This window comes from Ruditapes philippinarum, unplaced genomic scaffold, assembly GCF_026571515.1.
Source record: "Ruditapes philippinarum isolate M1 unplaced genomic scaffold, ASM2657151v2 ctg8911_1_1_1_1, whole genome shotgun sequence".
Classification (NCBI taxonomy): domain Eukaryota; kingdom Metazoa; phylum Mollusca; class Bivalvia; order Venerida; family Veneridae; genus Ruditapes; species Ruditapes philippinarum.
In genome coordinates, this window is record NW_026857091.1 from 1 (window position 1) to 21,351 (window position 21,351).

The window sequence follows — 21,351 nt, forward strand, 5'->3', positions numbered from 1 at the left end:
CAGTGAACAATTACCTTATAATAATATTATGGAGTCATACAAATATCAAACTCATCATTTAAGATGACAACAAAATCTTTCAACTGGACCAAAATTAACCATGTAATGCTTTTTTTTTTAATTTCTTCTAATACAGTATTATAAATCCACTTTAAAAAATGTCATTATTGTTTATATTTAAATCATATGAATATCTGATCATGATATATATGGGTCAACATGATGTTGACATGTATATATCCATTTAATTGGTTCAATAAACTAATAAAAAAACATGAATTCAGGCAGTATTTAAGATTAATCAGTTTTTATATGAATTATATAAGTAAATTAGTTATGCAAGTATAATAGTTATATAGCAATTTTGAAAGGTATTATTATAACCTGTCCATTTCAAACAAAAATGGTGTACTTACTCTCCTCTGCATATGACTGAAGTCCAGGTCATCTTTGATGTCCCTGGTAGTGGTATTGCACACATGATGATGATGAAATTGATTATTTCTGTAATTGAAAAATATAGCATACTAGTACCATGGCCTAAAAATCTTGACTATTCAAACCAAACTACAATAACATGAATTGCTGCACTGCTTATAAGGAAGAAAGGGTTGTCAATAAGAATTATCTAACGTTCCAGCACAATTATGGTTATTGTCCCATGATTATTTTTCAAAATTGTGAAGTGCTGAAATTTACTGCAAAAATGATTCAAATGAGACAAAAATATTGATTTTTTGGTGCGATTTTCCAGACAAACATTTATTTTTCTACTTTATTTCTTTGAAGATTCGACAACCCTGGATAGTAGATCAATATATCAGACTTACGGGCTTTGTTATTTGCTTAAATGTGTCGGTCAAGGTTGCCCAAAAGCAAAAACATCTTCAAAATCAAAGGACGTCACATTTATAGGACTACCCTTGATAGTTGAACATGCTTTGAAGAAATGCCTGTTATGTAGCCAATTAGTTCTAACCCTTTTTGAGACACATGTGGCTAATCTATTCACAGCATTGTAGTTACTATACAGTACAAGTTACAGTACAGTAAAAAACAATAATGTGATTGGGAAAATAAAAGTTTCAAAAATAATTTTGTATTTGTGTCTTAAATGAATTCTTAAAAGATAGTGATTGGCCATCTTAAACGATATTTCAATGGTTACAATGAACATATCAGCCATAAAAATTGTAAAGGATTAGGCTCAGCCGATCTTTTATTTACCTTTAACAATTTATTGGTACGAAAATTACAGTGAAACGAAAAACTTGATAAGCAGTCGTGGATCTGCAAGCTTAATTTCTTTATCATAAGTCAAAACCATTCCTAAAAACTATAACACAATATCTGTGTTTATATATTCGTAGGTGAAATTTTTCTATAAGTAGATCTAAGACCAAGAAAAAATTAAATGCAAACGAAAACGATGATCACCTCACCTGTCAATCAGATGGTGTTTGGACTTTACACCTCCTGGATGTTTCACCCCTGGACGTTTCACCTTCAAAACCCTGGTCTTTTCACCTCCACTTTTTAAATTTGATAAATATATGAAATAAATACCATTACAGTATGGGTTATAATATTATATATAATATAAACATACTTGCAAACAATTACATTCATGACATAAAGAAGATTTTTTTGACATAAATAGAGTCACAGTACCTGTGCTCGACCAGCCCAGTGCTCGACCAATACTTCTATTTGTGTATGATTTATGCATTAAAGTGGAAAAACCCTGTGAGTTTGTGCTTGCTCTTTGTACCTGACCTGTAACCTCTACACCATGTACAAGTACTCCAAGTTTGGTAGAAGATTGGCCATTTTGCAGACAATATTAAACAGTACAAAAATACAATTTTTATAATAAAAGTAGCAGTAAAAACTATCTTAAAACACTGAAAAAATGATACTTTAGGGCAAATTGTGGAAAATATTTGTTAAATTGCCTTTACTTTTATGATTCCAATTGATTTCCATGGGAAAGGTGTTCAAAATTATCAAAACCCCTGCTTTCCATAAAAGGCAAGGGCTATGAACATGTAAAACAAATATGGCATCCGTAACGGAAACAAATCGGGAACACACCACTAAAAGCTATACCATTTGTATATTACACCAATTATCACACTTAACTATGTTTTGCAGAGTGATTTTAGTAAAAAAAATGAGAATAAGTAATCTCAAACGCCCCAGTAATATGTAAATTCAAAACTCTTATAAACACTTTATTTGTCAATGTAATAGCATTTCCTTTGTATCAGATATTTGCTATCATATTTTCAATCTATAGACAATAAAACATAAATCGGTTTCAAAATAATATTTTTGAAATAGAATTGTTGAACATAAAAAGTCCATATCTGTTTTTAAGAAATAAAAGTTCTGATAGAGATAAAACCACCTGGTCGAGCACCTGGTTTGTTTGTCTGAAAAATATAGTGGTTTATACCCTATATACAACTCCGTGGTAAATTGTATCCTAATCTGTGTTATTAAAACGCTTTAGCTTATTGTGAGTTTGAAAGGTCCAGCTTTGTAACAAAAATAAGTTTCCCAGCAAACCTTTGGTTATGAAAGAGTTTTTATGTGATTTTGTGAAAAACTGGTTGAGCACTGGTACGGTGACTCTACATGTATAGTGAAATTTCCCTGGAAAAATAATTATAAATATGATTTCTGAAAGAATTATCAGCTAAAAGTCAACATGTATGTATTATTTCATTTTTTTTTTGTTATCCAAAAATTAAACACCATAAAAAATTTTGATTAATTAAAATATGTTTTTATATAACAGATAAGAACAATTAGAAGTGTGAAAGAATTTTTGCTCTTTTTTCAGATTTAACATATAGAAATATAGTAATGGATTTTTTAGTTCATAAAATCAAAAAACATTAATTTTCCCGTATCTGAAATTGTTACAAACTATGTCTAAGTTTACATGAATATTTAATATAGCATTTTCTGAATATATGGATAATTTAACATGTTCTGAGACTTTATTACATACAATATATAATGATATAGAAATATAGTAATGGATTTTTTAGTTCATAAAATCAAAAAACATTAATTTTCCCGTATCTGAAATTGTTACAAACTATGTTTAAGTTTACATGAATATTTAATATAGCATTTTCTGAATATATGGATAATTTAACATGTTCTGAGACTTTATTACATACAATATATAATGATCATATAAAATGCTTAACCATTATAAGAAGCACACCAATGTTGATATTTGGATATATATCTATAACTTCTAGAAAACTAAAAAAAACAAAAAGAATATTACATCCATTTACCGGAAAAGGAAAAAATAAGATAATAATATGTCTTCTGAACAGTCATGAATAATGACTTATGTCTTTGTTAAAATTATTGTAGTACATTTTTTATTTTTATACAAGAGTTATCTTTTGAATGTTAGGTACTGTCCTTTTCATCTTATTCTGTTATATATAGTATTTAGCTGGTTTATCACAGATTTATTTGTTTTATTACCAAGAATGATAGACCAATTAACATTATTCAAAGGGGAGGAGAGGTTCAGCCATGTCATTAAATTTTGTCAAAATATATTAACAAAATTACAATCAATATTGGGAAGTGTGATATATTACATTTTATTGAATATGTATTGTCCGCCATTATTTTGGTTTGGTAAATCATACCACGTGACTCAGATCCGAACATTTACGGAAATAGTCGAATGGCTTCCCGCCAAAATATAAATCTTATTTGACTAACCCAGTCAAATAAGAAAATGCATTTTTTAGAATGGTCAGAAATGTTACAGAGAGCGTTTCTAAGTTGGAAAACTTTGTCAATACTAGTTAAATAATGCATTTGATAACAATAAGGCGTTAATTTGACAATCTGTTTTGATGAATTTGACCAGGAATATAACTTTAAGTAACAAAAAGGTTATTTATACCCTGGTCACATATATTCATACCCGGTCATACAGAATACGGCCACGGAATAGCCACGGATTAAATCGGCTTCGTCCGTAGCTACCCGTACTGGTCAGTAGCTCTACGTATTGTAACCGTAATCAATCGTAAAAAATCCGTGTATATCCGTAATGATCCTTGACAATTTTTGACATGCACAAAAATTTGTACGGAAAAATCAACCGTAGCGTTTCCCTACTAGTCCGTATTAAAATAGAAATAAAAACAGAATCCCTAAAGAAAGTCCAACACGGCAAAATTGAAAATGTTGCAGGTAAACCGTACTGATACGTACTGGTCCGTACGGAAACCATACTAGTCCGTACTGATTTGTAAGCCCCAACTAGTCAAGGATTTCGGAATACTACGTATTTGTACTGTTTCCCCACGTATAAGCTACGGTTTTAATACGAAACTTAAAACGTTGTACTACGGAGAGGCAGGGTTTAGCACGGTCTTATACGGCTTATTGCGTTGCAACACATATTACGGTCCACCACTGTTTAGTACGAATGAATTAAGTATCATGTTCTTTTTTAAGAGTATAATTACTGCGTTCTTGTTAAAAACAGACATATTTGCGTTAAAAGATATCATTAACTGGTTGCAACTGTATATTGATATGACCCAAAATGCGGAGGTAGTGATCGAGCTGCTTGAGGTATAAAATATATATTAATATCATACTACAATACATTAGTAATAAACTAACATTTAAGGTTTCATATTTTACAAAAAATTGGATCGAGAAATTGGAGAAAATATGTACACAAAACGAAGTGTCTCATAAGCCTCAGGCGCTTGCCTTTGAGAGATAATAAGATTAATTAACAATCTTTTTAAAACATTAACATTCACGATAATTAATGTAATTGTAAAATGAACAACCATTTTTAAAATAAAAAAGCAGTATTGATGAACATTTTTCATTAACAATTTTATATTTAATCAAGTAGAAAAAGACAAAGAAGATGGCCATGGTGGACTAGAGGTTGGCATTTACGGCCAGTATGAGGCTCTCATGGCCGAACTTGTTGCTAAGAAACCGGGGTCTTACAAGAAATTCACTATAATCGGACCTGATATATCACGGGGGTCGGACGGGATGAGGTCGAATCCTCTCCGCCAGAATCATTGAACTCTGCTGCAATTCGTTTTCTAGATGTTATTTTCTTGTGAGGCGTTTCAAAAATGAGCATGCAAGAGGTTGCGGACGGATATAATAGGTCCGTATAGATCCGTGGCAATTCGTTCTTCTCCGTATTAGACCGTACTTATTCGTACTAACCCGTGCTTATACCGTAGCAGACCGTAACGTATCTGTAGTGCGTCCGTCCTGATTCGTGTCGCTTCGTATCAAACCATGTCGGTCCGTAACAATCCGTGTCTCTTCAGGGGCTTACCTACATTTTGGCGGTAAATCCGTCAAACTCTGTTCTCATACCGTTGTATTTCCGTACTGGAACCGTAGCGGACTACATTTACATTTCCGTAGTAATCCGTGAACCCTTCCGTGGCGTTATCTGTGAAAATGTGACCGGGGCATTAAATATATGCGCATAATTATGAAAGGCATATGAGCTTGTTTTATTCAACAAAGCTATCGGATGGCCTATAGAAACACAACATAAGCATTTTTTGTAATACCCTTAAAATAAAAATACACAATGTATATAGTAATTTAAGACAACAGATGTTTAAGGAGCTAGTTATTTTTTTAGTTATTTTATAGCTGTAACATTTATTAAAATTGTGTTTGTACGTCCTCAACCAGACCTGTAAGGCAGACGATGATGATGATGTTAATTAAAATGATTTTTGTGTTATTTATATATATGGAAGATGCGAACATAATTGTGCTGAATATTAATTTCATGTTTATACTTGGGGGGGGGGGGGGCTTTATCCGTCAAAATGAATCATTTTGACATATACAGCTTCCTTTGATGGTTGCTATGTTCGTCATTATCGTAGTTATGTGTCAACAAATAAAACCATTTTATATTCTGAGTTAATATTATTGTCAAACTTAAATCTGATTTATGTTTCAAAGGGAGAAATGTGTGAACATTGTATAAAAAAATTAAGCGCAAAATGTTTTGGTATTTAGAAACTGGAATCCCTTTAACTTTTAATGGACTGCACCAAATTCAAAGCTGGGCAGATCCATTACACAAATCCAGCCGGTCACTCTTTTGGACTTATTGTAACAATTTAATTAATAAGAACATTTTAGAAAAAATTCTATCAAAGTACAAGGAATTTGTTGGCATGTTACTTGTCTTATTTTTACATAAAATATGATAAACCAGATCAACAAGGAAAAGCGGCGTTCAATGAACGCAACCCTCACTCGACCCAGTAACAAGAGCCAGTGGCAAGGAGCCCAGGAGGACCCCAAACAAAAACAAGGCAGAGCATGGGTAGGCTAACCACTAAAATCATAAATAATTAGTAACTGATAAGGAACTAAAAGAAAACAAATAAATGATTGAAAAATAGGCCCATAAAGTTAAAGGGCACAGGGGAACGGGACAGTAGACCCGGGGAAGGGAGGGGATAAATAAAATAAATAAAAAATAGGGGAAAAGGGGAAGATACCGTAGACGAGAAAACAACAAGGGACACAAGTGTCACCAAAACAGTATGAAACAACATAGACATACATCTGAGGAACACAGAGGGGTGCTGCCTTGGATCGGTCAGCAGCATAAATACTGCTTGAGAGTTTAAACCGGTTAATGGTGCACCAAACCTCGCCCTTAGCCCCACCTTGTTACTATAAACGAGAAAGTGTAAATAAAATGAATCCCCGCCAATTGAAATTCTAACAGTTGTTATAAAGCCTATATAAATGTTAACATAGTTTATTTTTTATGATGTACTAGTCGTAATAAAATCTCGGTGTTCCTGTTACTGAAAAAAGATCAGGTATGATAGCGAAAACCGATCCTTTTACGAAAACCGATCCTTTTACGCAGGCGATGTGTCGCTTGTTTAATGATCAACATTTTTTTCTTGTCCAATCACAGTGTAGTATTGTTCATATTTCTGCTAAGTCTAAGTTTGGTTAATGTGTACTAACTTAATAAAATGTACTTAATCTGTCGTCTAACCAGTCTAACTAATTTCAATAATGCATTATATTAGGGAGGAGTTAGAGGTGTGGTTTGCACTGTGAATGGTAACATATCTAGGTAAGCAAAACAATGCCAACGTAAAAAATTTAGGCGCGTTCAGATGTTTCTAAATGTGAGGATACAATAAATTAATTTATTACATAGATAATACACGAGACAAATGATTACATAGTAACTTTTTTATATCCTTTTAAAATGTCTGTTTATATAAATTGTTGACTGTTTTAAACTTTATATTTTCTATCAAGAATGCAGTGATTACATTTTTTGGCTGGAAAACTCATTGAAAATGGACCCACTCCACCTGTAAACCTAAATTGACACACAGAAAAATAAAAAAAAATGAACTGTTTTTCAAATAAGCAAATCAATAGGGATTTTAAATGTTAGTGACAAACTTGAAGCTAATAACGAATTTGTATCAATTAATAATCTCTAATGTATTTTTCTCACATTTTCCATTTATTTTAAAAGGATATACACATTTCATTAACTCTATTGTTTTTACCTAATTTCGTTTTCTTCCCTGTTTTTTTCCCTCACATATTTTATAGAAACACGACAGTCTGACTGTAGATAAAGGTTTAAATTCTGTGACATTTCAGTAAAAAATGTGCCTGATTATATGTTAAAAGGCTTATATAAATGTGACATGCGGAGCTATCGGTGATTTAGAGATATTTGAAAACAATAATGTTGATCATTAAATAGGTTAATGTTTAATAATACGCATTAACAAAAATAATTGGTCGCCTGCCTTCCTTCTGTCTTTTAATATAAATTATAATTCTCAGATAGAAATAAGTGTTATAATTTTTTTTATTATTCCATTTTATATTAAAATAAGGACACTTTAGAATTGGTATTTTTATAAGTATTCAAATATAAAAATTTTAAAATTATTTTAAACTCCGAAAAATTTTTTAAAAAATCTGATATGTTTTTAAAGTATAAAAATTAAAAATTTTTTCGGGGTTAAAAATTTGGGATGAGTATTTTTTTAAAAACATCGAGGTTTGGTTAAAAAGCATTTTTTGGTTTCACGAAAAGGAAAAGTTTCTTTTAAACATATATCTGGTTAATAGGGCCTTTAAAAACAATTAAAAAAGCCCGTAAAAACAAAAGACATGCGATTTGGGGGAAAAAAATTTAAACCAAAACCCACATGATTTTGGGGGAGTTTTTTTTACCTGTAGTAAACTTACCTATCCATTACCGCTACGTCATTTTATGTGTCGGTCTCTTTCTGTTTGGATAGCTTAGTGAATTTTTCATATTTATGTAGGAAACTATATCAGTGAATCTGAAATTAGGAAATATATGTTTTATTTTAGCCATCTTGTCTTCACAAAGACTTAGTACCGTTACTATAAAAGAAGTAAGCATAGTTCATAGTTATGTGTTTTTTTCTTTCTTCTTCTTCTCTCCTTGGCATACGTCTATATAACTAGGGGAAAACTTCAGAATAAACTCAAACATATGATGTAATATTATCGCACATATCATTACTGAGTTTTAGACATTATTCCAGTTATTCTTAGGTTAAAGAATTTTTGCCAAACGTCATTTCTCCAAACTATATCAAAGGCTTGTTTGAGGCCAATGAAGCACAAAATAATTTATTTTTATTGTTGTTTTTTTTTTCATTAAATATTTGATGAATGATGTAATACAAATATTTGGTTTGTGGTTGAAAACAATATCCTAAACCCTACTTGACTATTACCTGTTATATACATTTTCTTCTGAATATGTAGTAAGCCTATTACTTTTAATACTAGTAAAGAGTTTTCCTTAACATTTAAAGAGTATAATAGGTATAATTATAATTTTCAAGATTACTAGCATCACCTTTGATTTTATATATTGAATTTACTATTCCAATACTCATCGTCTCGGGTATAACATCTTTTTCAAACACTTAACTGAAAAATGAAATGTGTATACTTTATTTAACTACACAGTGGAGCCTTGCTAATTCGAACCCTTCTAATCTGGAATCCTTTCTTATCCGAACGAAATGTCCGGTCCCAATTTTATTTGTTCTATTTTCAATTGTAAAAAAACTTTCGGATCCGGAACCTGTGTACTCCGAATTTCGGCCGATGTTTTCAATTTTTGTTCTTATTTCACTCTAAAATTGACCTCTCGGATCCAAACAGATTTTGCCCAGTGTCACACCTATATTTAAAGTCATTATTTCAATACTTGGTCCTTTAAGATAGATGCTATGCAACGTTTTAAGTAATGTATAGATTGTTTTGCCTCTTATATTTATGTATAGAAAGGCATACGTATTTTATAATGTTTTACACTACAGTTTTTATATGTTGTACGTATGAAGAGACATAAATAAACTATTTGACTTGACATGACTTGACTTTAAAATAACTAATAATCGCACATCTTGCAGGTGTAAACATACTCTTAATTGAGTAATTTCCCTTGTTTAATGGGTGAAACGTATGATCTGCGAAGGTGTGAAAATTACACTAAGCTTGTCTTGATATCTTTTTAATATTTGATATGGAATTATTATTATTATTATTATAGAAATTTATACAATATAATCTATGTCTCTTGCCTCAATATTTAGGTAAGATATGTAGATAAACTAATTTAGTTTAATGATTTATGTAGTGTAGTGAACAATTATTATGTTTGTTGTGACGCTACTTCATAGATTAATATATAGTAAATTATAATATTTTTATCTGGGTAGCTAAAGATTTCCAGAACAGAACATATAATTCATAGATATGAAGTTCGTGAATGTAAGACAAACATAAATTAAAATTTCATTATCCTACGTTCTAACGAATAACTTGTTATGATGACCTTCTCCTGTAAAGTCATAATTATATTGTGATAACGTTTTGTATGTTAACATATGCACTTATTGCCAAATCGAAAGCATTAGGGTCCATGCTATATGATGTTTTTGTTAAATTGTTAATTCATTGGTATGATTCATTGGTTTGGGCAGTCATTTCATATGGTGCTTCAATTTGGGGTAATAAGTCATTTTCCTGCATTGATGTAAATAGAGTTAATTATAAGATCTTTTCTACTTGTTTGCGCAAGAGCAGCAATAGGTATAAAAACTGGCGATTTATATTTAACTAGAACTGTGTCCATAGGACACGGATGCCCCCACACGCCACTGTTCTGTCAATCTTATGACTCTAGGTCAAATATTTTTTGGACAACATTTGCTGCCACAAAATGAAAACTAAAAATCAACAAAGGGCCATAATTCTGTTAAATTTGGTCGCAGCAAAAATTCCTTCCTTTACTACCATCTACACATTGAGGTTGTTCATCCCTGTAAGTTTAAGCAAAATCTGCCATCCGGTTTAAGAGGAGTTGCGTTCACAAAATTTCTACATAGTATATAATGAAAAAATCAAAAAAGGGCCATAATTCTGTTAAATTTGGTTGCAGCAAAAATTCCTTTCTTAACTACCATCTACACATTAAGGTTGTTCATCCCTGGAAGTTAAAGCAAAATCTGCCATCCGGTTTAAGAGGAGTTGCATTCACAAAATTTCTACATAGTATATAGTGAAAAAATCAACAAAGGGCCATAATTCTGTAAAATTTGGTTGCAGCGAAAATTCCTTCCTTTACAACCATCTACACCTGAAGGTTGTTCATCCCTGTAAGTTTAAGCAAAATCTGCTATCCGGTTTAAGAGGAGTTGCGTTCACAAAATTTCTACAGAGTATATAGTGAAAAAATCAACGAAGGGCCATAATTCTGTTAAATTTGGTCGCAGCAAAAATTCCTTCCTTTACTACCATCTACACATTAAGGTTGTTCATCCCTGTAAGTTTAAGCAAAATCTGCCATCCGGTTTAAGAGGAGTTGCGTTCACAAAATTTCTACATAGTATCTAGTGAAAAAATCAACAAAGGGCCATAATTCTGTTAAATTTGGTCGCAGCGAAAATTCCTTCCTTTACTACCATCTACACATTAAGGTTGTTCATCCCTGTAAGATTAAGCAAAATCTGCCATCCGGTTTAAGAGGAGTTGCGTTCACAAGATTCCGGGACGTACGGACGGACGGACTGACGGACGGACGGACAAGTGCAACGCTATATGCTCCCACATTGTGGGGGCATAATAATCATATGGAAAAGTTAAATTTAGCAGAGTATGCACGTGGTTGTGTAATAGTCTCATCTCTGCCTTTTTGTGAAAAAGTTGTTCAAAAATGTATGTCATTATATAAAGATGAATGGATAGCTAAGCTTAATAGGAATGTTAGTCTAAATGGGAATGGTGGTAATAAATTTAGAACCTATAAGTTGTTAAGATTACAAAACTGAGCATTATTGTAAACTATATTTGCCACGTACACACATGTCTGCACAAGCGAAATTCAGATGTGGAGTAGCTCCCATAAAGCTTGAAACTGGTAGATATAAAAACATTGCTGTTTACAGTAGGATATGTCCAATATGTAAAATTACAGTTGAATGTGAAAAACCTGTATTATTATCTTGTAATGCATATGAGCACATTAGGTTACCTATGTTAGAAAAAGCTCGTAACTTAAGGCCTAAATTTGTTGACCTCTCTGACGAAGATAAACTTGTTTTCATTCTCTCCAACAATGATATTGTTAAAGTCACAGCCAAAACCTGTTACAATATTCTTCAACTCCGCTACATTCCATCGATATGTGCTTCAGTTTTGCATTGACAGTTATTCTTAATTAATTTCCAATATTTCCTGGGGTCTTTGGTTTTAATTTGCGAAATTTATCAATTTCTCTATTCAATTGTTTATTTTTTAAACGAACTCATAGTGCCTATGTTTATCTTCTTATCTTGTAAAGAATACAAAGGATATATTTTTACTAAATCATATACATTTTCTTATTAAAAGAATCGCTGGCTTTTAAAAATGTCAAGTTTATTTCATTTATTTCCTCCACAAGATTTATGTCAAATTTCTTTAAGAAGTGTTCGCGTTTTTATTTTCCTTTTATTTTAAATCATTTCAGTAGCATTAATTTCAGTTTGTTTAGTGTGACCTTTGCCTTCGGGTAGCAACCTAATAGTAATAATTGCGCTCTACACATCGTCTCATTATGGTGATCACTTGTGCCAAGTTATTTTTAAAATGGATCAGTGGACTAAAAGTTATGGAGAGGACACGAAAGTGTTAGGGGCGGACTGACGTTCTGACAAAAAATGGTTTATGTGACTATTCTATTGTTCTTTAAAGCCACATAAAAAACAAGAAAAAGCCACATAAAACGAAATGAATAGGGTCGAAATAATTCTTAATATTACCTATTGTTCCCATAGCTACATTTACCCCAAACATAAGAGGGACGGACTGACAGACAGGGGCAATTCCCATTATATCTTCCCCGCTTTGCGGACGGGATAAAAATGGGACAAAGGTCAAGAACAGTTACAAATTCTCAAAATATTGTAAAGATTGTACAAGACTTAACGATTCTGCAACAGTTTATATACATAGACATGACAAAACGCGGAGCAGCTCACGACGTCACACACGGCGTTATGCTATCATAGGAAGTAATCTATGTTACCGTTTTGCCTTATAACTTTTCAAAGTATTCCCCTTTAACCCGCACACATTTTTCATGGCGGCGGACCCAGTCTCTAAATGTACTCGCATACCATTCCTGGCTGAATAATGACAGTATGCATTGGGTGGCTCCTCAACTTGTCCAGATTGTCAAAACGTTTCCCTCTCAACTCTTTCTTTAACCTGGGAAACAAGGCGAGGTCACACGGGGAAAGATCAGGCGAATATGGTGAATGAGTACTTCTGCTCCAAGCTGAAAACTAGAGAACGACACACTGACGGTTTATTTGTCACACTTTCGATCATTGTTTTTGTCTCGCCAGGCGTCTTTCCAAGATTTACACAGAACTGTATAACTGTCCGAAGTTTTGCTGGATCCGTGACGTCCATTTTTGATAAAGCTGTTTTTAGCACCTGTTCTTTAAAGCACGAGCGTAAAATAACCGCAACTTCAAAATGTCTTCTAATTCTGACAGAATGACGTCATACACATGAAAACAACGTTATTATAACGTTTCCCGCAATTTTCTTTGTTTGTACAGGTTTTACATGTGTTTAAATGAAATGAAATGAAAACGTTTACATCACAGCGAAAAAGTAAGTTGCGCCGCGATTTTGATACTTAATGTTTTTATGTTGTCATATATAGATAACAAATGCAATTGGTGTTTTAAAATTTGGTCAATTTATTAAAAAAGCATTGATTAATAATATCCAAAGAGTTCAACTCGGTAGGACGTCACGTTATGGAGATACACACATTGTCCACGAATTTTTGGATCACCCCTCGTAGTACTAATACTGAATAAAGCCACAAGAAAATCCCAAGGTACATAAGTACACATGCTGACCAACATTCTTTTTATCTTTCAGGCCTACAGGTCATAAACTTTTAAGTTACGTGCAACACAAGTTAAATATTGTAAATTTTTACTAAGTCAAGGACAAAAACTCAAAAAATATATCCATATGAAAATACCCAGATGCACAACTTCACATGCTGAGCAACATTCCTGTAAGGTTTCATGACAATAGGTCCAATACTTTTTTGTGACGTGCGACACAAGTTGAAAATTGGAAATTTTTACTAATTCAAGGGCAATAACTCATTCACATGCTGATTAACATTCCTGTAAGGTTTCATGACTCTAGGTCAAATAGTTTTTGAGTTACATGCGACACAAGTTAAAAATTGTTAATTTTACTAAGTCAAGGGCAATAACTCAAAAATACTAAATAAATTTCCACACGAAAATACCTAGGTGCACAACTATGCAGACTGAGCAACATTCTTTTAAGGTTTCAAGACTCTAGGTAAAATACTTTTTAGTTACGTGCGACACCAGTTGAAAATTTGAAATTTTTACTAAGTCAAGGGCAATAACTCTTAAAATACTAAATATATCCACACAAAAATACTCAGGTGCACAACTAAACATATTGATCAACATTCCTGTAAGGTTTCATGACTCTAGGTCAGATCTATTTGAGTTACGTCCGACACAAAAAGGGAACGGACGGACGGAGGGAAGGATGGATTGACGGACGTACGGATGGACGGACGATGGGACAAGAGTAAATCTAAATGCCCCCCCCCCCACTATAGTGGGGGCACAAAAATCGAGATATAAAAAGATACAAAGTAACAGAAACTTTTATAATCAAATAAACATTCTTCAATATACACAGTGTACAGGTTAAACACAAAAGTACTACAACGGTGAATACATAATTACTAACCCACAAATCTCATAATCATTTTTCATTTACATGTACGATATACGAAATAACAAAAGAATATCTAGTATTCACAGCGACAGTATTCAGACGGACATTCTTTTAAAAAGCAATCCTTGACATTATGTCGTTTTTACAATGGAAGCGGTCATAATAATCAACAAAATATTATTTTGAAAATCAGTATTAGTAATCGATAACTTAGTGTCGTCATATTTTGATGAATAAGTATTCATTTTCAATTTTTGCAAATAACTCATGAATCGCAGTTTTTCGCAAAACAACAAAGAAATTATTGCGTATATAATTATTATCATAAATTTTTGATTGATGACATCTTACAGTAAAACACTTTATTACTTAATTAAAATACTACTACTTTTTGTTTGAAGAATATAAGATGTCTTACCCACTGTATTGCACACGAATTTTTCCAAGCAGACTTTACTTTCCTTGGTATAATAAGATAAAGAGACAACTGGACGATCTCCAACAAAGATATTTCGATTTACACGAGAATAAATGCATTCGAAGTCCATATGAAAATGCAACTCGAGACAAATACTTCATTTTGTGTAGCCAGCGTACAACAAGGTGTTCATCAGTTATCAACTCTTCTGTAGAAAAGGAATTTATTCCTGACGACGAAGAAGGAAATCTCAAGATTGAATCATTTACAACAGAGGAGTTTTTGCAAAAAGAAGACAGTGGAGATGTGCTTGTCGTTCCATACAAGATAAGCACATATTTCGTCAACAACAATAATCTAAACTGCAAAATAATAGTTGTTGGAACTGATACAAAAGAGTATACAGATGCCAACAATATTTTTCAAAAAGAACCAAATATCAAAGTCTCTCGTTTGGAAGACTTAAAGGATATAGCAAGTCTAACACTTGAAGAAAGTATGTTTGAACCTATGAAGTCTTATGCTGAAATATTAGAAAAAACTTTACAACACAATCGAAAAAATGGGATAAGAAAAGGCAAGTATAAAACTGAAATTAAAATTTCCTATAGTTGATCACCGCAATAGTAGATACATATAAATGAAAAAGGTTTTCGTTAAATATTTATAAAACACAATAACATCGTTTAAATGAAACTGCTTTCCTTTTTGTGAACTTTTTGTTTATGTCTATATTACATTATATTTGCCTTATTTGTAGTCATTACTTCATCCTTAATTTTTGAATTAACGCATAAATAAATCGCCTTACTTTTTTGTATTCTCTTGGCTAGACGAAAGTGTGCCCAAGACGATAAGGAGAAAAAAATACAGAAAGACTCCATACAATTCTGAAAACAAGAAAGATTGCACGACAACCATACACCTTGAAAAAAGAAAAGAAGGTGTGATTTCTTTTCTAAAAAGCTTACTGGTTCTGTATTTAGGTTTTTAAGGACGTTTGTCTAACTTTTCAAACAGAACATATACTATTTTCTATGGTGCCTGATTTATGCCATGTCTTACTTTCGCAAGACGAAATGACAATTATACGACAAAGTCACTGATTTTCGTTTTTTTTTGTCCGGCCCCCTGCTGAGCGAAAATAGAACTTGGCAAAAATAAGCCACCATTCTTTTCAAATTAATCCATTAAGAACACAATAAAAACGCAAAAGGTAACGAGTACCTAGCTTTTAATTTCAATTAGTTATTTAAGTTTAAATGAGTGTTTATATCAAGGAGAATTTTGTTACGATTGTTTATTTCAAATTTAAAATAACCCTTTCTATAATATACCCCCCTGCAGTAAAATAGTCAAGTTCGTGTTATTTGCATTGGTTATACATGTACATGTATATTGAATAATTTAACTTAATCCACTACGTACAATCGTAAGTAGGTCGACGATAGTAATGATTCATATTAGTTTCTAATGTTATATATAGGAACAAATTAAAAAGAAAACAATTTGCGTTATGGCGTATTTTTTTTTTTAATTTGTAAGTGCATTTTTGATATTGATTGCAGGAAATGTAGATTATTGTAAAGATTCTTCTGAACGTCTCTACAAAGAAATTTTGGGAGTTTTCAAAAGAAGCAGAATACCGGAACATAAGAAACCAGATGTCAGAGTAATTTTTCCGCATAAAGTAGGTGACGAGGTACGATTCTAACTTCATTTAAAGAAACTTCGTTTTTCTATGATGGTATTCTACACATATACAATTGTACGAAAAAAGACGTTATGATATGTAACAGAATTATGTTTTTAGCTGAACAAAGATTATTACTTGCATTCTTTCTTTTTATCCAGGTTTCAAATGAACTTTACAAAATTGATTCTTCCGTAAAAAGTTGTGGATATCGATATGGTACTCTTCAGGTCTTTGTCGATGATGTGGACAATGAAGAAATTAAAAACTCGATAGCAAGCGTATTGGCAAAAAATGGAATTAACGGCTTTGAAATTGTTCCTGCTATTAGTACATATAAGTCGTTTATTGGAGTTGGTGCCAAAGCATGCCCGGATGACTCTACATATGGGTCTTTAGGAGGTTATGCGAAAAGAAACTCAAGTCACATGTGTGCCTTAGTTTCAAGGCACGTTGCTATCCACTCAAAAGACATGCATGTATCTCTGTTAGATCAGAATTCCTCTATTCGATCAAAACTTATCCAAGAAACAGTTGCCAATAAATGTATTAAAAATACTGACACTGTTGTACCGATTTTGGATATTTCAGCTGGCGAAATAAATCCAGCGGATATTTCCATGTGTGATACAAGATTTAAGTCGGAATGTGGGAATCCTTCAACTCGAAAAGATTGCACATATGAAGACAAGCAACTTGATAATAGACGCATTCATCTTTGGGGTGCTGTATCTAAACCAGGCTTAGGGATTATAACTATTCCTGAAGTTCGCGATAGGAACCATGATAAGACGTACATCATAGTCGAAAACAGGGCTAATGCAACAGCTGTTCTGTGTAGGGAAGGTGATAGTGGTGCAATGGTATGTGCTGACGATGATTATGGATCAGGAGTGGAAGCAATATCAATGCTAATTGGTAAAGATACAACCAATCCAGGGAAATATGCGACGTTCAGAATAGATAAAGGGTTACAACAGCTTGAGAAACAAACGGACTCCTCCTTTAGTTTATGCCAAGACTGAACATTTGCTTTGAAAACATGTTTTTGAAACATGTTAAATAAACAATCATTCTTAATCAATTACATTTCATTAAAACTAAAGCTCGATTTTGTGGTGAAGATGCAAATACTCATATACGAAACATGAGTTTGTACCCTAAAATGCAAGAGGGATTAGTACATTATTCATTCGTCTATATATTCTCCAAGATGTACCTCATAGAAAAAAGGATTTATCCATGTGTTTACAAAGTTATTATATTCTGCATAGACATTGACTGAAATGTGAATAGACTAATGTTGTATAGTTCTATATATATACGAAAACTCACAATAATGGTTTTGTTAATGTATAAGTTAGTTTGAAGCAGGTTTAATTTAAAGATCCTGGAACACATTTTTGTATGTTTATATCATATGTTTCTCAAATTAAGATTTATAAATGAGCCGCGTCACGACAAAACCAATATAGTGCGTTTGCGACCAGCATGGATCAAGACCAGCCTGCGCATCCGCGCAGTCTGATCAGGATCCATGCTGTTCGCTGTCAGTTTCTCCTTTGTAATAGAGTTGGTAAGCGAACAGCATGGATAATGATCAGACTGCGCGGATCTGGATCCATGCTGGTCGCAAGCCCATTATGTTGGTTTTGTCGTGACACGGCTCGAATATTGTTATTTCCAAAAAGCATTATTTATAAAGATATTACCGAATATAACATTTCATGTAAATAAATGGAGGTAAGAAGAAATTTATTTTTTATAAAATCTAAGTCAAATTAGAAATGAATGCATATTTTTTGTAATGATTTCATTTAATGATTACAAATATTTGCAATACATATTTTACATATTCTAAGATGTTTGAAAATTGTTTTATTAGCATAATTATATACATATTACATTGGTCGGGCGACCTGGGTTCGATTACCGGTCGGCGCAGGTCACTTTCGTTGTGATGCATCATAGGTTCGGAACCTACGCTCTGACATGTTATAATGAGGTTGCTGTTATTGTGTTTCTTCCTATTTTATTCACTTTGTCTTTTGTTTGAATATATTTTGTTCTTTTTAATTTCTATTTCTTTTCCTTCCTTTTTTGTTACTTTTTATTTCTTTTTAAAAATCGACTTATTTTAACACACCGCGATTACGAAAAATAATAATAATTTTAATATACATGGATCAATATAAACACACTTAATTTCATTGTATTATTTACATTTTTAATAATGCGCTTTCTTGACGTTTGACATTATCCTCAAACTATTGACACAAGTACATGCCAACATTTGTAAAATAATCTTCTATCCCACACATTCGAAACTATTTGGAAATAAGAAATATATATATATAAAAACTCTGAGATGTCATCATACCTATGATTCGAACATGTAAATGCATGAATACAACACTGACATGGACGCTCTGCATACTGCGCTAACAAGTCACAGGAAATGCCTCGTTTAAATTTGTGTTTTATTCATTAGGCTTCAATCTGCCTAACCTATTTTTCGCATTGTTATAAATCATTGTTATGTAAACAAAGGCTCAAGTTATCATCCTGGGACGGTATATCGTATGTAACGACGGAAATATTGAAATCAACTAAATTAAATATTTTTTCGAAATAGCATAAAAATATTTTTTTAGGTAGAGACCACTTTTATGGTATATTGTTTCATACATTATAATTAAAACATATATAAAGGTAAAGGTCTTGTTTATTTTAGTGTCACAACTACTGAAAAGGCCAGCCATTTCTGACTTAAAAGACACATTTTGCTTGCATACCATGTACCTCCCAACTTCTACCACTATGCCAGGCGGATAGAAATTCGTAACCATTCATTTTAATTACCTCGCGGCTCAAGAAGCGGCCATTTCGGAAGGTGTCCCACGAGAAACATTCATCCTTCAATTAACGTTCCCCGTGGGGCTCGAACCTTCGACCTCCCTATCCGAAGGCGGACGCCTTAACCACTAAGCAAACGGTGTCGGCTATATATTTCATAGTCACTTTGTAAATATTCAATGACCGGTTTGTCGGTTATTATCGAATCCTGAAGTAAACCATATGGATTTCGATTTATGGTACAAATGTATATGTATACGGTAAAATTACAAGTAGAATTACAGGCATATCAATAATTAATCAAAATTATGAAATTAGAAAAAATACTAGAAATTAAACACATGATTTATCAACTTATGTTTGATATAGTTAAAAGAAATAATAAAGCATATATTTATGAAAGCTACAAAAAGGGATTGTCCAAAATTCGGACTTGCGCCTATTATGTCACAACTTCGTCATACTTACCACTAGGCCATCGAGTAAAATCGAATGATTTAATATTGAGATCTATACTATCAATAAAATCTTTAATCATAATAAGTTACGGAAACTAACGAAACACCTCCCGAAAATTAATGAGTCTCAGGTCAATATTGCAAAACAATACTTGATTATTTAATAATGATAGCAGTTTCTTTACAATATTGCTAAGCAAGTTTGCTTCAAATACGATGTATTATAATGTATAAACAAATACTCGACACATTCTTCCTCTATTCTTTAAACTCGAACCATTAAGCTGATATTTTCTTATATTTATGACAATACACTCATTTTTCTATCCGGCGACTTGATGCTTTAGCATCAAAACCTTTACTTGTTATTACAGTAAACGTCCGTAAATAGGCCCTTGTACGGGTCTGACTTAAAGTACGGTATCACAGGAATCCTATTTTATCGGTTTTCAAAGTATTTATATTGATCATTTTGATGAAGTCGTGCAATCCATTTGTACTTCATGTTAAATTTTACCTCCAAGGCTTAAACATATTAAACTTTCTGCTCGCAATAAATTTCAACGTTCTTTTTTGTTTTCTTTTCTTTTTTTCACTACATATTCAAAAGTAAAAGGTGAGCAATAAATAATTTAGAAATTAATGCAATCGTTTCTAAAAACACAGGCCAAAGATCTACCATATTCATGCATATGTGTAACAAAATGGTTCATTTTGATATTATTTGGATCAGACAAAAGAGCCGTTCTTAAAGGCGCGTTTTTTTGAACTCCTGGGTATTTTGTAGAACTATACATATGGAATAGAATTTGGATATTGAATTGTCTATGGCCTTTTACACAACTTTTATTTCTATTTCTTAAATTATTATCGAATTTATAGTATTTCAAATCATGTGTGCATGTCAAGACAGTTCTGTAAAGTATTTCCATCCCTTTATTTAAAAGCGCATTATGCTTTTATTTTATTTCTCAAAACCTTTTTTGTATAGTTTCCAGAAACTTTGAAGGTATTAATTTGCTAGTTACCTTACCATCTCTTGATTCAGGCGCCATTTGAAATTAGTTCAATTATACTGATACTGAGTAAAGTATTGTTATGGATGTCAATAGGCTACTTTGTTGACATTTATATGCCCCCGGGCATATAGTAATTGAACCGTCCGTCCGTCCGTCTGTCCGTCTGTCCTTACGAGGTTAACCTAGAACGGCAAGTTGGATTTTTCTTAAGTTCTACCTGTACTTTTGACTTCTAAGTTTACACACCTACTTATCAATACAAAGTACATGATCTGGGCAAGTTACATATTTCTGGCTTTCATATTTACCAAGTTATTGCCCTTTTCAGAACAGAAAATGAATAATGGTCACTCTAATCTTGAGTTCTATCTATACTAATGGCTTTATAATTTTCACACTTACTTATCTATACATGATATTGTCATGTTATATAACTGTGACATCCATATTTCCCAGTTATTTCCCTTTTTTTCACTTTGAAAATAGGGCCTTGTCTGGTTA

General features: G+C 32.4%; 2 protein-coding genes across 2 annotated transcripts; both read left to right on the forward strand.

Moving 5' to 3' along the window:
* The first annotated feature begins 8,352 nt into the window (after positions 1-8,352).
* Positions 8,353-15,586, forward strand: LOC132748751 (uncharacterized). The gene is made up of 2 exons (XM_060738388.1): positions 8,353-8,486; positions 14,808-15,586. The coding sequence occupies exon 2, from the start codon at positions 14,816-14,818 to the stop codon at positions 15,437-15,439; it is 624 nt and encodes a 207-aa protein (XP_060594371.1). The 5' UTR covers positions 8,353-8,486; positions 14,808-14,815; the 3' UTR covers positions 15,440-15,586.
* A 75-nt stretch (positions 15,587-15,661) lies between these two features.
* Positions 15,662-19,191, forward strand: LOC132748752 (uncharacterized). The gene is made up of 3 exons (XM_060738389.1): positions 15,662-15,768; positions 16,393-16,526; positions 16,679-19,191. The coding sequence occupies exon 3, from the start codon at positions 16,946-16,948 to the stop codon at positions 17,540-17,542; it is 597 nt and encodes a 198-aa protein (XP_060594372.1). The 5' UTR covers positions 15,662-15,768; positions 16,393-16,526; positions 16,679-16,945; the 3' UTR covers positions 17,543-19,191.
* The last annotated feature ends 2,160 nt before the right edge of the window (positions 19,192-21,351 follow it).

Bases quoted from the DNA above. Each gene is read 5' to 3' on its own strand.
- LOC132748751 (XM_060738388.1), top strand. From the start codon at position 14,816: ATGTCTTACCCACTGTATTGCACACGAATTTTTCCAAGCAGACTTTAC.
- LOC132748752 (XM_060738389.1), top strand. From the start codon at position 16,946: ATGTGTGCCTTAGTTTCAAGGCACGTTGCTATCCACTCAAAAGACATG.